Below are 24049 nucleotides of genomic sequence, written 5' to 3'. Positions count from 1 at the left end.
ATCCAGATCATTTAAATAGCTCACGTTACTGTATTTGTGTGAATATTTAACTTAATTTAATATTGTATGTGGCGTTTTCTTTTGCAGGGTGCAAATGTTCCACCAAAGCAAGTTCCTTCCCGAGAAAATCCACCGTGCCGCGACTGGAGCTTAGTTCCGCCCAAGACAATTGTGATTGGTTTAAAGAAATGCAAACAACACAGACCATTTTTTTCTCCTATCCAGGTGTCTATGTGTGGAGGGGCCAGACCTCTGGCAATGCAAGATTACTTTGCCCATATTTTGAATAGCCAGGAGCAGGTGGCATCAGGTACTGGATAGTCTCGCTTTGCCAGACCATCCTACACACGCTGCGGAGGAGGGTCTGGCTAGCCCACATAGCATTCCAGGATGGGAGAGAAACTTGATAGCCTCGTGAGACCGTCCTGATCTCGCGAGCTCCAGTTTTCCACTCGCAGATCAGTCTGGCATCTTGAGATTTTTTGGAGCCGTTAGCCAAACGACCGGGCCAATCAGCGTTGGTTTTGAGGTGGTTTAGGTGGTGATAGACAGATGGTTTATCCAATCAGCTAACCAGTATTTTCAGACAGCGGTAGCCCTAATTCTGTTAGCTGCTCGCTAATGCTTTTTTTCTCTTGGATCCTTCTTTTGGAATATGGTCCGGGAACCTGAAATGGTGACTTTTATTCCTAAATTCTTGTTACACAAACGGCAAATATCCTTTACCGACATGTTGCTTGCATGCTGAGCTAACGAGCTATGCTTTGCCTGCAGCAGCAGGGGCGGGCTTGTGGTTGTATTTTCATACGCTTCGTGGATCTGATTGGTTGATTTGGCCCGTCTATCACCAACATAGGTGATAGATAGATGGTTCATCCAATCAGCTAACCACTATTTCCGCCCCTTCTCAATCCAATCCATCTGGTGGAGTCAGGTTAGAAACTTGATGCTCTGGGTTATTTGCATTTCTTTAAACCACTCCTTGTCGTTTGACTGTTGTTGTGCATGTCAACCAGATGTTGTCCTGTCTGTAGCTGTCATAAAAGTCAGTTATAATGTTTAAGTTTATTAGATTATTTGAATATTTAATTTTTTTTATATATTTATAATATTTGTGTTAATTAACATAAACATAATTAAGAACATACACCTAAAAATATGTCTAAAGGCACGTGTTTAAGGGCGTTTTCACACCTATAGTTTGTTTGTTTTGGTCTGAATAAGTTGATGAGTTTATAAACTTGGAGCGATTTCCCTGTGGTTTGGGTTCGTTTCACACCTGGAAAAATCCAAGCGTACCAAAATGCGTCAATCCAAACTACGCAAGAACGTTCACTCCGCTTATTGATCAGATGTGTCTGGGGTAGGAGCAAGAAAGTGAACACAGGAAGAAGGTCCAGCTCATTTTATTTAAATAATCAGACATTTGTCAACGAGACTTTGCTCTGCTGTGAAGGCTTTTGTCTTGAGTCTCGTCGAGTTATGACGAGCTTGACCACAGTCTATTTCTGTGAGAGAAACACTGCAAGCTGCTACAGTTTGCATGTTCTGCCGCATCGAAAAGCAGATCTGACTACAGGAGCCGTATAGCTCAGACTTGTGGAGTACACATACAGAAGTTGGTGCGGTTTGAGGTTGAATTCTAGTGTGATTCAACCTAACTTAACAAGGCAGATGTGAAAGCCCCCAAGACTTCCATAGCCAATACTCTTGTGTAACAGTGAGGTCCTCATTATCATGTGTTTCATTTGTTTTGCACACTGTATAAAATATGAACGTGTTTTTCAGTGCCTAGTCTATATCTTCAATGTTCCAAACCACTTCTGGGATTGCTCCGGTGCCGCAGGAAATTCCGCCGGATGCACGTCTTTTCGCAGATGTCCTATTTCCTTCCGCTTTCTTTGTGTTGGAATTTTAAACTCCGGTGGATTTATGAGGACTATGGTTAACTGCTCCTCAGATCTCTGCATGGTAAATTGAGACAGCTAGCTAGACCATCTGTCCAATCTGAGTTTTCCGTTGCAGGACTAAAACAACTTTTGCATATAGAGGTTCCACCAAAACAAGTTCCTTCCCAAGGCTATTTCGCAGCAGCTCCGTGCGGAGCTTTGTGCCGCCCATGACGATTGTGATTGGCAATAAGACGACAGAAGCACAGTTTCAATTTGAATTGACAGACAAATGTTTTGTCAGTTTAGCAATCGACATAGACCATTAGATTGTCAAAATAGTTTTGTCACAACTAAGTAGCCTATAGTTTAAACAGACAAATGTTTTGTCATATGTTTAGTTGACATAATGGCGGACATAATTTTGGCACAAATAAAACACCATAAATGATTATCTCGATGGCGTTTATGACATTTAGTTGCCAGGTCCACCGTCCTTTTATGGGCGTAACAAGTGCCATACGCGACCAGATAGGCTATAGTCTTATTATAGATGCAGCATAGCCTACAAATGGATCGCATGTTTTCTGACGCTAACGTAAACAAAAAAAGAATAACCCCCAAATAGCCCGGGTACAATAAATTAGACATTTATTTGGCGCCAGACATCTTAAAAACCCTGCCACCTGTTTTCAGCGCTTATTTCGCTCTTCTGATTCCGTCCAATGGGAATGAACGGCAGGTTGGGAGGCGGAGAAAGAGGGAGAGAAGTTGAAGGAGAGAGTGAGAGACAGATCCGGGGAGACAGTGAGCTGTAGATTGAGTGGAAGTCGGTGGAGCCATATATTAAATCACAGACTTCACTGCTCATCTGAGGACTGTTAGCCTACTTGACGTCTAGCTTTGCAAAAAAAATAAATCTTTCCAGGTTTGTGTCGCTGCACGTTTTTGACGTGCAGCTACAGGTTGACCGATTTAATCCAGTCACAGTGGATTATTTCTCTTCATCTCGAGTCGATTGTCACTAACGGGGTCGAAATGGGCACCGTCGAGAGATCACTGGTGATTGATAAAGAAAAAAACTGATCATATCAAGTGGAGCCGAGACGGAGACAACATCTGTGGGGAGCGACGCACAATTTCGAGAGATACACAAGGGACCTGTGGAGGGACTTATATGAAAGGAGACGAAGCGAAAAGATGATGGGATGGCCGGGACAACATGAAAAAGAAAAAGTGTGGTGGTCTATTTTCATCCAGGCAGTGATTCAACACAACTAACCTGGGGGACAGGGACTGAGAGAGAAGAGGTAGGAGGTAGGTAGAGAAACCGACAGGGAGGAGGGGGCCATGAAGGTGTCTTGTTATATCATACTGAAAGTAGGTTATTGTTTTGGATCAATCAAATGAAGCCAACTTATGGTTAACTAAGGTATACACACAGTCACAGAAGTAGGCTACTTCTCCTGCTACTAAAACTGACTGATGTGGAATTTTTATCCTTTAGTCTCTGATCTCATTTTCATGGTGTAAAGGATCTGCATCATCCTTCTGGCTAACATCAGTGTAACACAGATGACATTTTATATGGCATAGATTGCTGGATGCCTTGTGGGATGTGAGAAGAAGAGGACACTGGGAAACAGAGCGAGAGGGGTGCTGAGAGAGGCTGACTGGGCAGCTGACTCAAATGTGACTCAAGGAATAACATATTCCCCAATTATGGCCACTTTTCTTCACTCTGCTGCCCCTCTTTGTCACACATATTCAGCTTTTTGAGTTCAGTCTTTACCCTCATTTGTTTTAACTAACCTTTATCCATCACAATGCTCCCCCACTCCTCCCTCCAGCCACTCGCTCTCTGTCTGTCCTGTCTGCATTGCTCATAGTCTGTGTTTTCTACATTTCTCCTGTGTATTTCTTTACAGATCTTCTCTTCTCTTGTTTTGTGTTTGTCTGTAGACAGGTGCGTGGCCACAGCCGTGACCATGGAGCCTCCCCCCTCTCTGAGCTTAGCGCTGCTAGGAGGAAGCGAGGATGAGGACCAGCGCTTCCTCCTTCCCCTGGGCAGTATATCCCATCCCTCCACCACTGGCAACCAGCCAGGATCAAACCACTCCAACCACATGGGAGGATCAAGCCTTGACCGTTTAAATGGCAGTACCCCGTCCCCGTCCCCTGCCACGCCCAACTTGCCTCCAGCATCGCTCCCCAAGTTGCCCCTGTCGTCCTCTGGAGCCCAGCCTCTGCCCCCACCCATCCCCAACGCCCTGTATCCCACCAGCACCCCGCTCTCCTCCTGCCTGGGCTCACAGCACAGCCTTAGCGGGGACAACTCCCCTGTTTACAACGCCCTCTTTTACTCTTCCCATTCGCCCTCCATGGAGCGGGAGAGGGACAGAGACCGTGACAGGGAGAGGGGCTGCAAACACAGACAGGCCAGCCCTCTGGTTCACCGTAGGGACAGTAACCCCTTTACGGAGATTGCCATGAGCTCCTGTAAGTATACAGGTGGGGTCATGAAGCCCCTAAGCCGCCTCAGCGCCTCCCGAAGAAACCTCATTGAATCAGATAGCAACAGCGAAACCAAAGAGGGTGGGGTTTCAGCTGTTGCTGGTGCAACAGCAGCTGGAGGGCATGATCGCCAGCGAGAAGCCCCTCTTACCTCCTTGGTGGCCCAGTCCTCTACTAATCAACCCCCAATTCAGAGCCCTCCAGAGATTGTGATTTCATCCAAAGAAGACTCGCCGTACCTCAGAGCAGGGTATGACATCACTGACTCCACTTCCAACCAGATGTCCATCTACCACCAGAACCACGCGCTGGTGGAGAGCAGGCGGGTGCAGCCGGGGAGGGGCAGCAGGCAGGGAGTGGTTGGGGCGGTGGGCACTGGGGCCAGGGGCAGCACCTCCAAAGCCTCCAAACGGAAGAACCAAAACATTGGCTATAAACTGGGGCATCGCAGGGCGCTGTTTGAGAAGAGGAAGAGGCTGAGTGACTATGCCCTCATCTTCGGGATGTTTGGCATCGTCGTCATGGTGATTGAGACGGAGCTGTCGTGGGGCGTGTACACCAAGGTGAGTGAACAGAGCAGTGGCACTTCAAAGGGGCACTCCAATGATTTTACACATAAAGATCACTTTACTAGTCATAGTTAGTGTGACCACAGCAGTATATGTGTTCTGTGGCTCAGGAGGAGCAAATAAACTTGATTTTGCCATAGTAATGTCATTAGGGTTACCTTGGCTTGTAGACTACACATTTTTAGAAGAAAGCCTGCGTTACAAACTGAGGTTGTGGAGTTTAGAAGACATGGTAATTACCAGGCAGGGAGAGTCTAAGGAAAGACAAGTTGCATTATGGGAAGTGTAGGATCCAGTGTTATCGGAGTTTGAATCTTACTAGTGACTAAAAGTTGTGATATCTCGGCCTCTGCTGCTACGATTTTGACCGTTCTTTGTTTAATCTGTCACTCACGAGTCCCCCAACTTTATGGAAGCGCAATAATAAATTGGTAGATTGCTCCTTTAATGTAGCCTCAGTACACAAACAAAGTCCACAAATCTCCCACCAGGCTGTCTTGATGGTGGTAGCATTGTGCACTGCTGTACTTTGTTAACTTTGGCTCATTTTAAGTCATTTTTGCCTTTATTTTGATTGTAGCCAGTAAAGGTGACATAGAAATGGCAAGTAACTAAGGTCACCTGCCAGATTCGACCCTGGGACGTTAAATGGTACACGTCTTCGACCCAGGACGCCCAAACTTTGGCTAGTTTGGATGGGTCAGTGGTCAGATAATTACTAGTTAATCCCTTTATTCATGATTGATAAACCCCACTGAGTCTGACCAGCACCATGCCGATGTTGTTGGCTTGTGTACTTTTATGACCAGGCTTGACAGTTGCTGCTTCTGGATAATGTAATACAACGATACAAAGGACATGGGGGGCTGATTATCAGTAGGAGCCCAGGATGTCATTTGTCTGCGTAATGGGGAGTGTAATATGCTGAATTGGCCTCTGGCTGCTATTGTCTGTTTATTTTTGTATATGCCTGTGTGTGTGTGTGTGTGTGTGTGTGTGTGTGTGTGTGTGTGTGTGTGTGTGTGTGTGTGTGTGTGTGTGTGTGTGTGTGTGTGTGTGTGTGTGTGTGTGTGTGTGTGTGTATAGGAAGTCCAGTTCCCTGGGATCATTCAGTTTGTCATTAGTAGTTTGTGTGTGTTGTGGGCCTTTTGGTCACCCTGGCTTTTGACTAGCTGGAACATGTTTTGGCAGAGATACCAGTAACTAAGGCCGGCACCATTCTGGAGATACAGACAGCAGAATGGGTCTGTCCATTTCAAAGCCAGTGGTCTGGTAATATATGTCTACAAACCACCAAATTTATATCTATTTGTATGTGTACAAGGCTAAGGAATTACAAAGTCTACAGTAAGATAGACATATGGGGAAACTGTGAAAGAGAAAACAAAAATGGAGATAGATGGGAAGATTGCAGAGAGAGAAGTGGAAAGGTTAATGCTGTGCTTTGAACCAATCTAGAGGGAAAGCTTTGAATGAGTTCTTGTATTGATTATTGCTTATCACTCACCCACACATGCACTGTCCACCCTTGCAAAAACATAACTTGCACATTTCAGAGGTGCTATATTGTGTGCATCCTTGAGAGGTAGTGTGAGAGCTTGTGGGGAAATGTGATAGGTACAGATAATTTTTTATTAAAATACACAACATATATATATTGTTAACAGCACTGTAAGACATGCTGTAAACTCTGTGTGTGTGTGTGTGTGTGTGTGTGTGTGTGTGTGTGTGTGTGTGTGTGTGTGTGTGTGTGTGTGTGTGTGTGTGTGTGTGTGTGTGTGTGTGACCAAACCAGCTGCTCTATCCTGTTCCCAAAAATAGAGATGAAGAATAAGAATGGAACTAAACTGTGTGTGTGTGTGTGTGTGTGTGTGTGTGTGTGTGTGTGTGTGTGTGTGTGTGTGTGTGTGTGTGTGTGTGTGTGTGTGTGTGTGTGTGTGTGTGTGTGTGTGTGTGTGTGTGTGTGTGTGTGTGTGTGTGTGTGTGTGTGTGAAAGGAGAGAGGTTAACAGGGGAGGACATGGTGTCCGTGACTGTGGGTATAGTAAGTATATATTCATGTGCAGAAACTGATTACAAACCCTATCAGCACATATTGTAACTACAGCTGAGATGTTCCATTCATTGTATTATAATCCTTTATCTTCAGTTATTAGTCCATCATTAAGCCCACATTTGAGATCAGTGAGATGTGAGAAGTATTGATGCAAATAAAAAACAATTATGTTGTGTATATTCAGCAGGAGTGGAAAGTACATTTACATTTACATTTACAAGTCACATTTTGAGGATTCATGCTACTTTAGTCTTCTACTTGTACTACATGTAAATATTTAACCTTTTTTGCAGCTGCTATAGTTACAAGGTACTTTTCAGATTCAGATTTTACATTAAAAATACATAATGAGCTTGTAAAATACAATAAGACTGTTATAGATCAAATATACAACAGGATATAAAGTAGTTCAAATTATCTACATGTTGATGCATCAGTATTAACAAACTTATATATCATTATCATAATGTATATAATAACATAATGTATCACTCAGGGGACATTTTCCTGCAGAACAAGCACTTTTACTTTGATAGTTTAAGTACATTTTGCTATAATATATAATACTTTTGTACATTTACTTAGGTAAGATTTTTAATGAGGGACTTTTACATGTAAGGAGTTTTTTTGTGGTATTGGTAATTTTTACTTAAAGGTTTTATTTAATTTCATTTATAATTTATAATGACAATGCACATTAATAAACATGTAATGTACCAGTGTTAGCCAGCTGGCTAATTTTCAACTTTAAATCTGAATACTTCTCTCACCATTGATATTTAGCGCTTTAGGCAGTGGCAGTAAATTCCTGTACTGTAAATGTCCAATCACAGTTGTTGAGCCCAATAGATTATGCAGAGTGAATATTGGATAATAAAATAATTCATGAATGTGAAATATTTAATTTGCCCTGCAGGCAGAACTGAGTATTTTCCCACAAAAAGCACCCCAGACAATAACTTATTTAGAGACATGAGTCTCTATAATGTACATCTTTAGAGTGTCAAGAATGTTACAAGTTGGCTCCTTCTTGCAACAGAAGTGGAAGCTCACACAAACGTCCCCTTAAAGGGCTTTATTCAGGCAAACTACAAATGAATAGAAACATTTAAGAAAACATGGAAATCAGTAATATGAGCCATAAGTGAGTGTAAAAGTAAGAGTCAAAATACAATGGATATGGGAAGAGCTGGAGCAGGGCTGTAGTCAAGTCCACCTTTGTCGAGTCCAAGACCAGGACTAGTCGAGACCAAATCAAGACCAAGTACAAAGAGGTTCAAGTCCAAGTCAAGACAGAGTCCAAAAAAGTTTGAGTCCAAGTCAAGATAGAAAAAAAAGAATCCTCTTCAAGACCACTTACTTACCTGTTTATAATTTATGTGATGTGAGAGACAGTATATATTCTATTTTAAGATGATAATTTTGCTTTAATATTTGTAATAATCAAAAAGCAAGTGCAGAGTAACACACTATAGGATCAAATTAAGCCATATTATTTACTTAAAACATAAAATGGAAATGTTCCCTTTCTTGAACTTATTACTTGTCTTGAAGAATTCATAGTACAAAGTGCTCGCTGACATTGTCTGTGGCCAAAATGAAAATGATTGATACCTGATGATTGAGGTAGCATACTATATATATGATGCAGCCAGGTGTATACCAAGCAACCAATCTCGATGCCTGTTTTAGATGGATTTTGAATTAAACGTAATACCTGTTTTCTGAACAAGCGTGCTACATCAATTGTTTTGTTTTGAAGGAGGAAGATAATTTACTAGAACAAAAGCATATAGTGCTGGACTCGGTTGAGACCAACTACAATATTTGGTGAGTCCAATGCCCGAGTCCGAGACTAGTCCGAGTCCAAATAAAGAGTCAACAGGCCTACAGGGCTGTAGACTCAAGTACTACAGCCCTGAGCTGGAGTGTCCCCGGGGTGGTGTATAGTGAAGAGAGACAAGTGCATGGTCTGCAGCCATCTTAAGTGCAGGTGAGCAAGCATCACCCTGTATTTTTAACTCCACGTTATATATTTTGTTTGCCACCGACACAGGACCTTGATAGCAGTCATGCAGCAGTATGAGGACACTTTCTCTTTAAAAAACTTTTATGAGCTTCTATTATTGATTTTATGAGGAACAGGTTAAATGGGAGGGATTCCCGGTCTGACATGTGTCTATCTGAGAATAACTGAGGCCTCATTTTACAAAGGCCTATGTGGCTCCACGGGGCACCAGCTCCACACCACGTTTCAGGCCTACAAAGGAACTTTGCTATTCTGAGGGAATGCACAGCTGTTGTCAACTTCACCTGTCACACTGTCAATACACAAACTTGACACCTCAACGTACAGTGTGTACCCACTTCTCACCACAAGCAGCGATATTTTCAACGATTTGAAACAGTGCTCGTTTCTATTCTCCCTTTCCTTCCTTCCCTTCCTGTCTTCTTCTCACTTACAGGGAGTGTTTATGTTCCTCCCCTGGCGAGTCTTAAATATGTCTCCATTTCTTTAAGGGGGTAACTGCTTTCTCAGCAGGCTTACCACATCTCCCACATTTCCCCTGCGCCACCTGCGTCTCTCTGTCCCCGCCCTCGCTATCCTATCTATGACATTTCTCACAGACATTTACTGGGAGACCTTTCCAGACCTTTCTCTGCGAGGCCTCTCGCAGTGGCTGCATGCTGCTTTCCAGACGGTACATGAAGATCATCAGGGAATTAAACTCACAAACTGCCACCATATTCTCTAAAGGAGCTATCAGCCATCTCAGCACTTCTGCACTGCTCTCCCCCTCCTCTCCTCCACCTCCTCCTCTCTTTTGCTCCACTCCACACTCCCTTTATCTTATAGATCACAGGCTTTTAAAGAGATGGTAGATCCCACAGGTCTTGGTACTAACAGGTACAAATATGCTCTTTTTTTGTGTTACAAGGCTAGGTTACCTCTCTCTGTATGTGTGAGTATGTTGGTAGACATGGGTGTGTTAGAACTTGCATCATCCACCGGTAACGTAAACAATCACGTCGATATACGTCATCTCCTCTTACACACCTAAAGAGTGTGTCTTAATGTTTTTATGTATTCAGATCTGTCATATTAGTTCTCATAGATGCACGTGTGTGTGTGTGTGTGTGTGTGTGTGTGTGTGTGTGTGTGTGTGTGTGTGTGTGTGTGTGTGTGTGTGTGTGTGTGTGTGTGTGTGTGTGTGTGTGTGTGTGTGTGTGTGTGTGTGTGTGTGTGTGTGTATGTGTTCACATCTCCCTTTGTCTGGATTTAATTGAGTGTATAGGGCCGTAATGGCGTGTGTTGATGTGGAGTTGCCTGTGTGTGTGTGTATGTGTGTGTTTATCCTGGTAAGGTGACATGGCTCTTCTGTCTACTGCCTGTTTCCCTGGAGACTGATTGCAAGAAAGCATCGCTCTGACAGGGAGAGACCACCAAGGCTAACTCATTACAACACGCTCACACACACACACACACACACACACACACACACACACACACACACACACATACACCTTCATAGGCAATACATGTAGTGAGTGACTTATCACTACATGAGTAATGTGTTGGTAATTGACATGTATTTGATCTCACATCTGTGTGTCAATAAGGGTGAGGTGGGGACAGTTGGGGAAAACCCTCCTAGATATTTCCTGTGTGTGTGTGTGTGTGTGTGTGTGTGTGTGTGTGTGTGTGTGTGTGTGTGTGTGTGTGTGTGTGTGTGTGTGTGTGTGTGTGTGTGTGTGTGTGTGTGTGTGTGTGTGACTGCTGATTGAACTAAAGAAGCTCAAAAAAGCTCATTATCTCCACATGCTGTTCACCAAGCCACTGATCAATACACACCAATCACACACTTATGCACAGCTGGACAAAAAGAAGGAAGAAGGGTTACACACACACACATAACACATACACACAAACACGCAAATAATACACAGTATATGTCAGGGATAGTATCCAGCAAGTTGTACACTCCACATCTTACCGTTACTATATGGTTGTACAAAGGCCACCAATGTCAAGCTAACATTCATTCAAAAGTATTGGTTAATTTGGATGTCCAGAATCATCATAACAAACTGATTTAGGATTACATTTGTGAGGTTGATACTATGCGCTATTGTTTGTGGTTTTAAAAAAAGTTGCATGTTGTTATGCTTTTTCTTGATGAACAACAGTTTGTCCGTTGGCCCAAACCTTTTTGCCGTACTTGTCATAGTGGGAAAAGCTCAGGTGTTATTATTAACAGTAATTATGGCTCTGTTCTCTTCAAGTGTCCCACTAAGCCACAACAGCGTGACAGTGAACCAGCACACAATACAATTCAGTCATTGTTGATTTGAGTATTACCACCTGTTTTTTATTTTTTTTTATTTTACCTTTATTTAACCAGGAAAAGACTCATTGAGATTAAAAATCTCTTTTTCAAGAGTATCCTGGCCAAGACAGGCAGCAGTACAACCACACATATAATACATACAAACACAAAATACGCAAAAATACCAAAAACATAAAACAACTGACACAGAAAATCTTTCAAAGTCAACCACACTCCTAAACATATCAGTCAAAACATCTGCAGCCAGATGTGGCTGCCTCCAAGTCAATCAACATCCTCTTAAAAGCTACCAATGAGACTAGCTCAGTAAGTTTCATGGATTTCTGTAATTTGTTCCAGGCAGAGGGAGCAGCAAACTTAAATGCCTTTTTCCCCAGCTCAGTTCTAACCTTTGGAACAGACAGAAGGAAAAGATCCTGGGAACGAAGATTGTAAGTCCCGGTACTATTTACACTGATATAGGTCAGAAGGTAGGATAGAAGGAGACCTAAAATAGCCTTGTATATGAAGGTATGCCAGTGTTGAAGTCTCCGTGTTGATAGAGAAGGCCATCCAACACATTCATACATATTACAATGGTGAGAGAGGGCTTTCATACCAGTGATGAACCTCAGAGAACCATGGTATACAGTGTCCAGTGAATGTAAACTTTGAGACGAAGCATGCATATATAAAACATCACCATAGTCAAGTACAGACATAAAAGTGGCAGCGACCAGCCTCTTTCTAGATTCAAACGAAAGGCAGGATTTGATTCTAAAATAAAATCCTAATTTAAGTTTTAGTCTTTTTGCTAGCTGCTGAATATGAAGGGTAAAAGAAAGAGATTCCTCAATTAAAATGTGTTTGTACCTGTACACTGTGATGACAAGATTTTGGGTAGGTGCTCTGCTCACCTGCTGTTCATCAAGAACTAGTTTAAACTAGGGTTGACTATAGACCGTATAAGGCCCCGTCCACACATACCAAAACGATCTTTTTTTTACCCGTCTTCCCTGGATTCGTTTATAGTTGCGTCCAAACAAATCCACTTGTAAATGACTCAATACGCTACTTCATAGTCCAGGCCTATAGGCGGCGCTGTTTCTTCTACAGAAATTCACCAAAAATGGAGAAGAAGAGCATAGTCACTTCCACTTCCCATCATAACATGACTAGCTAGATTATAACGTTCTCTTAATACATCCATGGACTATAATACCTTTCACCACTGCCGCTGCAAGAAAACGTGTCTTTGTTTACATTGTATAATGTGCTGTTGGATTGCTTTTTATTTTGCATGATTGCAGCGCGCTAGTAGCGAGCTAACGTTAGCTAGCTCTAACATCGGCAGTCAAACAAACATCAATGATCCATGAATGATGTCTTTTTAATAATCTATACGTTTTTCTTGCAGTAGCCTTTCTACAATAAGCCGTGGTAAAAGTTACTATAATCCGTTCAAGGAGTTTATAAGCAGACAAATTAGCTAGCTAGTTGATAAGTTGTCTACTTCCACTTTATAAACAGATAGCCATAGCAGCTAACGTTAACGTTACTTCGCTGCTGGAGCGGTCAGCTACTTTAGCGATGTTTAACGTTGGCTACATAACGTTAGCAATATATCTTGTGTAGAATCTAGAGGGAAGGGTCAGGAAGCAGAGACACAGTATTTAGATGAAGTGAGCTGGTTTGACCACGGAGATGGGACATGCTCGCTTAGCTTCACCGCAGTTGTGTGCGGCCGTGGGAGAGGGTCTAAAAGAGGGGTGTGGCGATGACATCATCGATACGGATCCGTATTTACCATCCATACGAAGCCAAACGAGAGCCGTTTTCGGATTTTTTCACCCTGAGACCAGGTTTAAAAAAAGTGCGTTTTCAGGCAGTGCGTTTGCAGGATTCGTCTGGACGGTCGGCCCAAACGATGCAAAACATGTGCGTTTGCACAAAAAAACGTTTCCGTGTGGATGGCCCCTAAGTGGAGCCAAAACATCTTAATCACCCCCTGGTGGTTGGCTGCAGTATAGGTCATAAATCCCACCCCCTCCATCTAAGTGCGCATATAACATGGGCCAAACTAAAAAAATCACGTGAAATGTTTTTTTTCCAGAGATGGTTTCTGTCATTTTAGGTAGTTCTTATGACGCTGATTGTTCATTTTTCTGATTAGTTCAGTTTTTATTAGTTATTCAATGCTGTAAATAAGGATGAATGTCATGATTGACAGTTGGGATTGACTCGCGATTGGGTATAGTCGGGGCGCAAACTCCATCCATCCATCCATCTTCGTCCGCTTATCCGGTGTCGGGTCGCGGGGGGAGCAGCTCCAGCAGGGGACCCCAAACTTCCCTTTCCCGAGCAACATTAACCAGCTCCGACTGGGGATCCTGAGGCGTTCCCCCAGGCCAGGTTGGAGATATAATCCCTCCACCTAGTCCTGGGTCTTCCCCGAGGCCTCCTCCCAGCTGGACGTGCCTGGAACACCTCCCTAGGGAGGCGCCCAGGGGGCATCCTTACCAGATGCCCGAACCACCTCAACTGGCTCCTTTCGACGCAAAGGAGCAGCGGCTCTACTCCGAGCTCCTCACGGATGACTGAGCTTCTCACCCTATCTCTAAGGGAGACGCCAGCCACCCTCCTGAGGAAACCCTTTTCGGCCGCTTGTACCCTGGATCTCGTTCTTTCGGTCATGACCCAGCCTTCATGACCATAGGTGAGGGTAGGAATGAAAACTGACCGGTAGATCGAGAGCTTTGCATTCTGGCTCAGCTCTCTTTTCGTCACAACGGTGCGATAGATTGAATGTAATACCGCACCCGCTGTGCCGATTCTCCGACCAATCTCCCGCTCCATTGTCCCCTCACTCGCGAACAAAACCCCAAGGTACTTGAACTTCTTCACTTGTGGTAAGGACTCATTCCCTACCTGGAGAAGGCATTCCATCAGTTTCCTGCTGAGAACCATAGCCTCCGATTTAGAGGTGCTGATCCTCATCCCAACCGCTTCACACTCGGCTGCGAACCGATCCAGTGAGTGCTGAAGGTCACAGGCCGATGATGCCATCAGGACCACATCATCTGCAAAGAGCAGCGATGAGATCCCCAGCCCACCGAACTGCAACCCCTCCCCACCCCGACTACGCCTCGATATCCTGTCCATAAATATTACAAACAGGATTGGTGACAAAGCGCAGCCCTGGTGGAGGCCAACCCTCACCTGAAACGAGTCCGACTTACTGCCGAGAACCCAGACACAGCTCTCACTTTGGTCGTACAGAGATTGGATGGCCCTGAGTAGAGACCCCCTCACCCCATACTCCCGCAGCACCTCCCACAGTATCTCCCGGGGGACCCGGTCATACGCCTTCTCCAAATCCACAAAACACATGTAGACCGGTTGGGCATACTCCCAGGCTCCCTCCAGGATCCTTGCGAGAGTGAAGAGCTGGTCCGTTGTTCCACGACCAGGACGGAATCCGCATTGTTCCTCCTCAACCCGAGGTTTGACTATCGGCCGAACCCTCCTTTCCAGCACCTTGGAGTAGACTTTACCAGGGAGGCTGAGAAGTGTAATACCCCTGTAATTGGCACACACCCTCTGGTCCCCCTTTTTAAAAAGGGGAACCACCACCCCAGTCTGCCACTCCTTTGGCACTGTTCCAGACTTCCACGCAATGTTGAAGAGTCGTGTCAACCAGGACAGCCCCTCCACACCCAGAGCCTTGAGCATTTCTGGACGGATCTCATCAATCCCAGGGGCTTTGCCACTGTGGAGTTGTTTGACTACATCCGTGACTTCCGCCTGGGAAATCGACGACAATCCCCCGTTATCCTCTGCCTCTAACATAGAGGGCGTATTAGTCAGATTCAGGAGTTCCTCAAAGTGCTCCTTCCACCGCCCTATTACCTCCTCAGTTGAGGTCAACAGTGTCCCATCCTTACTGTACACAGCTTGGATGGTTCCCCGCTTCCCCCTCCTGAGGTGGCGAACAGTTTTCCAGAAGCACTTTGGTGCCGACCGAAAGTCCTTCTCCAAACTTCTCCTACACCCGCTGCTTTGCCTCTTTCACGGCAGAGGCTGCAGCCCTTCGGGCCCTTCGGTACCCTGCAACTGCCTCCGGAGTCCTCCGGGATAACATATCGCGGAAAGACTCCTTCAGTCGGACGGCTTCCCTGACCACCGGTGTCCACCACGGTGTTCGTGGGTTACCGCCCCTTGAAGCACCTAAGACCCTAAGACCACAGCTCCTCGCCGCAGCTTCAGCAATGGAAACTTTGAACATTGTCCACTCGGGTTCAATGCCCCCAGCCTCCACAGGGATGCACGAAAAGCTCCGCCGGAGGTGTGAGTTGAAGGTCTGTCGGACAGGGGCCTCCAGACGTTCCCAATTTACCCGCACTACACGCTTTGGGCTTACCAGGTCTGTCCAGAGTCTTCCCCACCCCCTGACCCAACTCACCACCAGATGGTGATCGGTTGACAGCTCTGCCCCTCTCTTCACCCGAGTGTCCAAAACATACGGCCTCAGATCAGATGAAACGATTATAAAATCGATCATTGACCTTGGCCTAGGGTGCTCTGGTACCAGGTACACTTATGAGCATCCCTATGTTCGAACATGGTGTTCGTTATAGACAATCCATGACTAGCACAGAAGTCCAACAACAAACAACCACTCTGGTTTAGATCAGGGAGGCCGTTCCTCCCAATCACGCCTCTCAGGTGTCTCCATCATTGCCCACGTGCGCGTGAAGTCCCCAGCAGAACAATGGAGTCCCCCACTGGCGCCCCATGCAGGACTCCACTCAAGGTCTCCAAGAAGGCCGAATACTCCGAACTCCTGTTTGGTGCATATGCACAAACAACAGTCAGAGTTTTCCCCCACAACCCGCAGGCGTGGGAGGCGACCCTCTCGTCCACCGGGTAAACTCCAACGTGGCGGCGCTCAGCCGGGGGCTTGTGAGTATCCCCACACCCGCCCGGCGCCTCACACCCTGGGCAACTCCGGAGAAGAAAAGAGTCCAACCCCTATCCAGGAGTACGGTTCCAGAACCGAGACTGTGTGTAGAGGTAAGCCCCACCAGATCTAACCGGTAGCGCTCCACCTCCCGCACCAGTTCCGGCTCCTTCCCCCACAGAGAGGTGACGTTCCACGTCCCCAGAGCCAGCGTCTGCCGCCCGGGTCTGGTCCGTCGAGGCCCCTGACCTTCACTGCCACCCATTTGGCAGCACACCCGACCCCAGCGGTTCCTCCCACAGGTGGTGGGCCCATGGGCTGGAGAGATGGGAGCCACGTATCTTGTTCGGGCTGTGCCCGGCCGGGCTCCGTGGCAAACCCGGCCACCAGGCGCTCGCCGACGAGCCCGCCGTCTGGGCTTGGCTCCAGAAGGGTTCCATAGGGTTTTTGAACCATTCTTTGTCTGGCCCCTCACCTGAGACCACTTTGCCTTGGGAGACCCTACCAGGAGCACAAAGCTCCAGACAACACAGCCCTCAGGTTCACAGAGACACACAAACCTCTCCACCACGATAAGGTGATGGTTCACGGAGGGGCGCAAACTCTGGCTCCAAAATTACAAGATGGCAGCACCCATACCCAGGATATTTAGGATATTTGTCTTGTTATTCAGTTCAATACAACAACCAAAGGAGCTCTTTCTCTCTCTTTGTCGTGAGGTCGCCACCCTCTTTTCTAGTGCCACAGGTTGTAGTGTGTTAAATAGAAGTGTGTGTGCATCAGCTGTCCACATGCAAGTCTGCAGCTGTCCATGTCTCTGTTGAAGTATGAACAAACCTTAAGCCTTGTTGCTTTATCTAGAGTTTGATACAGGTGCATTCATTTAGAACGCCATCAGATGTGTCTAGTTACTAGAAATGAATGGACCCCTGCCAGCCAATTAGAAGAGATAGATAGAAAATAAACAGAAGGCAAGCATGTAGGCACATACGTTTCTGTCACAGTCGAGTCATTTACTATATAGGCAAAGTAAGTGAAGTGGAAACAGGCGAAAACAAAATGCTCTTGACAGTGTGATGGGCAGAACATGGGGAAAAAACCGAGCATCCAACAGACGACTTGAGGTAAATGCAGCGAGAGAGGTGAGAGAGAGATAGGAAGTAAACTCCAAGCAAATCACATTTCAGCTCACCAGTCTGACTGTGTTCAAACAGATACATACAATGCTGAAATACAAGTCTGCATTTTTCTCATTAGCACAACAGTGTTGGCTTCCTTTGCACCCAGATCGCTTCAGTGAGTACAAATGAGATGTTAGCAGAGGAGAGACAGACCAAGACAGGGAAAGAGTGTGAGCAAATACAGACCAAAAGACAGCTAGAGCTTTGAGCCAGCCGTTAGAGGAAATCAATGGAGAACCAAAGCTAGGGTAGGTTTCCCAGTGGTGTGCAGTGGCCCATAACCACTGATATGAGCAACAAATGAACAACACTAACTTAATGCTCTCATTGTGTGTGTGGATGTCTATATGTGTTTGTGTGTGTTAAGGGCACTCAGTCTCATTTTCAATCCTCTGTGTGTGTGTGTGTGTGTGTGTGTGTGTGTGTGTGTGTGTGTGTGTGTGTGTGTGTGTGTGTGTGTGTGTGTGTGTGTGTGTGTGTGTGTGTGTGTGTGTGTGTGTGTGTCTGAGTGTTTTGCGTGATGCTAAATTAATACTATTAAGGCCGTGAAGCATCTATGGAGACCCTAAATAGACACAGTAACACACTAACACAATCTATTTTCCAAGAGGCTGACTTGCAATATATATTCATGAACCCAAAATACAATGTAGATTCTGCTTAATAACATCATAAAGGAAAAGGCTGAGTTATGTGTCTAAACTCAGAGTGCACACATAGATTAAGAGAGTGTACTACTGCAACAGTATTCTGTAGCACACCCACCAAATTCCTCAAAAAACTACAATATATCCAAAACTCAGCAGCCTGTCTACTCACTCACTCCAGCACCAGAGACCACATCACCACACCTCAGACTTTCCACATCACTTGCTAACTTCAAAACTGCACTCCAAACCCATCTGTTTAAAGCTGCTTTTAACCACTTAACTGTTTCCATTTGTTTCTATCCTGTTTTGCTGCACCTTTTTCATATTTATCTCTAGTTGTTTTTGTTTTTATACTGATCTTGCAATTGTTTTTCTTTGTGTTTACCTTGTAAAGTGCCTTTGCGTACCTTTTTAAAGCGCTATATAAAATATATGTATTATTATTATTAGAGTATTTGGCGATGAATGCTGAACAGCATCCTACTCAATAGCTGAAATGTCTGATCTGAGATGCTGCGGTCTTAAGGTGGTTCAGCTCTTCTCTTGAAGAGGACATCGGCCTGTTGGGTTCATCACGTGAACTTGGTGATCCCGAGATTGAATGATGATGATTGCGTAATATATTCTGCGGTTAAAGACCTAGTCCTTGATCTGATAGAGACAAATGAATCAATTAAGCGAGTGAGTTGCCTTTTAGAAACTAAAGCACTGAATGCAGCTTGTTTTACTTCTTAACTTGAAATGATGAGTCAAACTTAATGTTTTGTTTGACTGCTGATTCCTGATATTTGACAAGTGAAAATATATTGACTCTAAAATACAATTTCTGGTAAAAAGCCAATATCAGTCTAACCTTGTTTATGAGAAATAGACAAAGAGAAAACATTGTAGCTAGCATGCTAGTTCCTCTTTTCTCAAAATTCAAAGGATAGGTCTATATTTTTTTTATTGTCAACATGGGATCCATGAAAAGACAAAAACCAACAATGAATTAATGAACTGATATATCTTATTCCTCTGTGCCGTAGAGCTCCATTGTTATCCAAAATCTATTAACCACACAACACACAATCACAATCAATAAGCCACATTGTTGCACTGGGTTCCTTCATACACTGCCCTGCTTTAGATACTCTCCAGAGCACCAAAGGCATATTAATCCGCTGCTGAAACATAGTCCCCAACAAATTACACTTTACTTGGCCTGCTGACTGAGAAAATTACTAAGCACATATTGCATGTCTGTACATCCTGAAAGAAGCTTCTCCTTTTTTCTTTCTGTTTGTTTGTTTGTTTGTTTGTTTGTTACTTGGTTGGTTTGTTTTGGATTTTTTTTCTTATCCAAATCAAGGATCTAAAGGTTGTCATATATTTTGCAAATTTACTTTATTTTACTTTGCTCAAAAGCATGCTACCATTACAGTGCGATAAAATAGAATGAATGATAATGAAAAATAAGATTAAAAGTCGACAGCCATTATAGCGGCTCTGCTTAACCTGTACTTAAGCACAGCAGTGCTTTGAACAAAAAAACGCTAAATGCTAACATGCTCCCAATGATAATACTTGCATGTTGATCTTTAGCAGGTATAATGTTGACTAGCTTACAAGTATAATGTTTGTTTTGGAAAGTATTTGGTCATAAACCAAAGAACCATGAATATCTGTACCAAATTTCATGACACTCCATCCAATAGTTAATTTTTTTGAAATTGTCAACTTCATGGAGGCGCTCAGGGAAAGTCGGGGGATCATCAAAGTCAGTAGGATTCATTCTGTCGGAAACAAGAATGTCGTTACCAAAAATGTAATGGCAATCCATCCTATACAAAAAATTACACTACAGGAAAAGTCAGGGGTCATTAGAATAAGTGAAATATTTGGCTTGATGTTGGTGCTGAATGAAAAATCAGAGGATGACCAAAGTCAGTAGGATTAATTATGTGTGGGGCATGAATGTGTGTAGAGAATGTCATGAAATTCAATTCAGTAGTTGTCTAGATATTTCAGTCTGGAACAAAGTGGTGAACCAACATACGGCCAACAGAAAGACTGACATTGCCATCCCTAGAGAGCCATGCCACCAGCATGGCTAACAAGGTTTGCTGATGCATGACAATTATGGATGAGGTGAAGTGGAATAACTAGGGCTGCTCCCTCTTAGTCGATTAGTCGACTAATCGGTCGTTTTGGTCTTAGTCAACTTAGATTTCTTTAGTCGATCAGTCATGTTTTATGCATTTTTCATACTGAATGACTTATTTCCAAGAAACGTACGAGCAAATCGCTGGTAAACACAAGAATTAAAGTGGTGCTTTTGCATGACTCTTTGCGGAGAAACTCAGATTTACAGATGTGTTGATTAAATCAACTAATTGATTAGTCGATACAATTGAATGAGTGTTAGTCGACTAAGAATTTCTTCAACCGAGCACAGCCCTAGGAATAACATTTCCTCCACAGAATCTTTTTTGTTTTTGGCAAGCATGCATGCTTTCTTATTACCTCAGCTTTTTAGACATCTTTTTAAAGTTGTAATATCCAGTGCTCCATTTCCTCTCTAATCAGGGGCAGAATTTTGATTTCAAAGTTGGGGGGGGGGACACAGTTAGTAGAGGCACAGATACAAATAATGTGTTTGTCTATATGTGTGTGCACATGTATATGATAACTAGTTGCTGTGCTCTGAATGTGTGAGGGGGGTTAAAGAAGCCACTGAAGTGCTATGAGTTGTATTGATCGGTAGATCCCCAGTGCACTGATTATAGGCCCTATGAAACCAGACAAGCAGAGGATTTAGGGCTTGGCTGCAGTGATATTGACAGGTGGAATACTTCCTTTCTACTTCTGTAAATGTTAGTTGTTATTGTCTATGCTGTAGCAGCGCTGCTATGGTACACATGCCATTTTAGCAGTGGAGAGAGAACATGGTGGAACTTGCTCCAAGTTGAAACAGACTAGTGACAGAATGTGGACTATCATGAGTGTGGGATCTTTCATTGATGTTTTTTGTCATTGTACTTTGAATACTAAAACAACCATCATAGCAAATTCGACCTGAAATGTGTATTATGTTTGTGCTGCATGTTTCTAAAGGTGTATGTGTCAATTTTCTCTCTACAGAGCTCCATGTATTCTCTGGCCCTGAAGTGTCTGATCAGCCTGTCCACAGTCATACTGTTGGGCCTCATCATAGCCTACCATGCACGGGAAGTTCAGGTAAAACACATTAACATGCATCCACGGGCAGACGTACCTGTATACATACTAACACAAATGATCTCATTGATAGGTGTTTAACGTTTTGGTACTTGAGAGTTAGAGATACCACTCTCATGTCTGTGAGTAAAGCCCCTGACACACCAACCCGACGGCCGACCATTGGCAGAAAAGGCAGTTGGACTGATCAGTCGGCTCCCTGAGGTCCAAAAAGTGCCTCAGAACACACCGAAGCGACGCCGACTTGAGAGTACGTTCTGCGCGTGTGCGAGACGTAATACGTCTCCATAACAGCAGGCACCGCTAATCTGTATTGTCGCCCAAAAAATGAAAACCGGCAGCTGACTGGACAAAGGCGTCACATGGGTCTGGCTGCTCCGGATTTTTCAACCGGGCATAATGGCGGCTTCGTTCGGAAATGATCTCATATTTTACGAAGATAGTTCACCGAAACATGTTTCTGAAAACATTTTAAGCGAGAAATAGGCCATGCAGTTGCTGAATCTGTCTTCATTTCAGATCGACAAAGGTCAGTTTAAAAGATTTTTGTCAGACTTTTCACTGACCTCGCCAGACTGTACGACGGCCGATTATCGGGTTGGTGTGTCAGGGCCTTTAAGTGGAGCTAGAGGTGGGAGGTGATTAGCTCAGCTTAGTGTAAAGACTGAAAGCAAGGGGGTACAGCTAACCTAGCTCTGTCTAAACATGACAAAATCATCCCATCAGCACCTGTAAAGCTAATTATATCTTGTTTGTTTAAGTCATAATGTGCTATAAAGTACAGTTAAAGTGTTCAAACAGCAATTTGTGGTTGCATGAAGGGTTATGTTCAGGACTATTTCAAGACAATGTCCCTGCAGCTGGCCAAGAAATAATTAACGAAATAGTTAACACACTGTAAAACCCAAGATTTTCTCTTAATTAGTGAGCTTTAGAGGTGCTGGTAGGCAGACGTTGTTACTTTTGGACAGACTAGCTGTTTTCCTGTCTTTATGCTAAGCTAAGCTAACCAGCTGTTGAATGTAGCTTCATATTTAGTGCACAGATATGAGAGTGGTATTGATCTTCTCATCTTAACTCTTGGCAAATAAACATATTTCCCAAAATAGGGACTACTTCTTTAATGCCTTTACCTTTTTGTTTAAGATTGTTTTTCTCCAAATATTTAGGAGAGGCACATCTGAGCTCTGTCCACACTGTACACATTATGTTGTCGTCTCTCAGGCTCCCGAGATAGACCAAGGGACACATATGGGCGTCTAGCCAATTAAGGACTTTAATGAAGGTCTTTGTAAGATCAACGAAACAGTTTGCATGGCTTTGCATCAAGTAGATATGCACTGAATGTTAAATACACACTCAGCCAAAATCAACCCTGTCATTCAATAGATGCACACATAAACATACAAACACACGCACACACATGGCACACAAACACACATAGCCTCAACCTCTTGTAGGGCTGAAACAATCAATCAGAAATGCTTTCATGCTTCTTGATATCAGTTTTGCTGTTTGTCATTTCACTAATATAACGGTACCACAGCCATTGGGGTTTCACCTGAAGCCATCTGCAATCAATGCACATTGACTATTAATGGGAGCCTTGTGGGAATTGGACCCAATGAGTGCCCCACACTAGCTATTACTGCCACCAGCCAAACCACGGACCAACACATATTAGTTAATGCTGTGGCTTTTTTTCATTTCCATCACAGCTTAGATGTTGCTGGAAATGTCTATTACAGTTCCAGCGGGTCTGTGATGGAGATTCTGATGCATTCGGCTCTATATAATAGTTCACGCTCTCCATCTGTGAATCAATAACTAAATGGCCATTGCTTATTCACTGTCATACACAGGGGCTGATATACTGCAATAAGTCTGTAATAGGCAGCTGTTGTGAATTAAGATTTACAGCGATACGTGTGTTTGCGTATATGGTTTAGCATTCATTGATAAAAGAGCCTTCATTTCTGCTCACAAATTTGATGTCACATTCACATACAGAGTCAGTCATCCTCCCACGCACACTGCAGCTGCCACACGTGACAGTGGCAGCCACAGTGTGCGTAATATCAACAGTAGAAGAAAAGATTGATACTGTAAGGCCGGCAGAGAGAAACAATTGTCTGCTGTTAATCCCTTTGAGAAATCATCTCTTTTTATTAAATTAAGTTAGGAGTTTAGGGAGGAGTGCTGTGATGGTAGGCTATAGGAGGGAATCACAAGGTGAGGGAAATAATATTTTGATTAAACCCCAAATCACTTTTTAGAACTAGAAGGGCACCCCAAAAGCACAGACCTTTGCCAAGGCATGCCCTGTGTTGCAATGTTAACGTTCCGAATTGAGGAGGCGTTCACATTAATTTTTCCAGTGGGCAACTCATTTTTCCCATTTTTCCAACACCATACAAATGCAGCACAAATGCCATATCTTGCAAGTCGTGTTACACATGATGACTGTAAGTCCAATATTTACTCTCTTTCAGCTCAGTTTTTGGTCTCTACCAACTTCTACTGAGGGAATTCATCTGGCTCTTTAGCTGCTAAAATGCTCCACTATGTTCACCAGCTAGTCACTAACTGTGTCTGTCTGCTGTTTGCTTCTAGGCCGGTAGCATACAGTTAGGTTTTAGAGATTTTTTGAAAACAACAGCTGCAATGTTTGCTAACTAGCAAGC

At 44.0% G+C, this 24049-nt stretch overlaps 1 protein-coding gene across 1 annotated transcript in view; it reads left to right on the top strand.

Annotated features, from left to right (window-relative positions):
- Positions 1–2608: 2608 nt before the first annotated feature.
- LOC114556986 (small conductance calcium-activated potassium channel protein 2) overlaps positions 2609–24049 on the top strand; it is a 57294-nt gene continuing 35853 nt past the window's right edge. Inside the window, 5 exon segments of the mRNA XM_075447430.1 lie at positions 2609–3199; positions 3852–4438; positions 4440–4542; positions 4545–4966; positions 21270–21365. Of these exon segments, the coding sequence (XP_075303545.1) occupies positions 3878–4438; positions 4440–4542; positions 4545–4966; positions 21270–21365 (1182 nt within the window). The 5' untranslated portion in view covers positions 2609–3199; positions 3852–3877.

The sequence above is a fragment of the Perca flavescens genome, chromosome 6 (genome assembly GCF_004354835.1).
Source record: "Perca flavescens isolate YP-PL-M2 chromosome 6, PFLA_1.0, whole genome shotgun sequence".
Lineage (NCBI taxonomy): Eukaryota > Metazoa > Chordata > Actinopteri > Perciformes > Percidae > Perca > Perca flavescens.
This window is presented reverse-complemented; position numbering and strand designations above follow the sequence as displayed.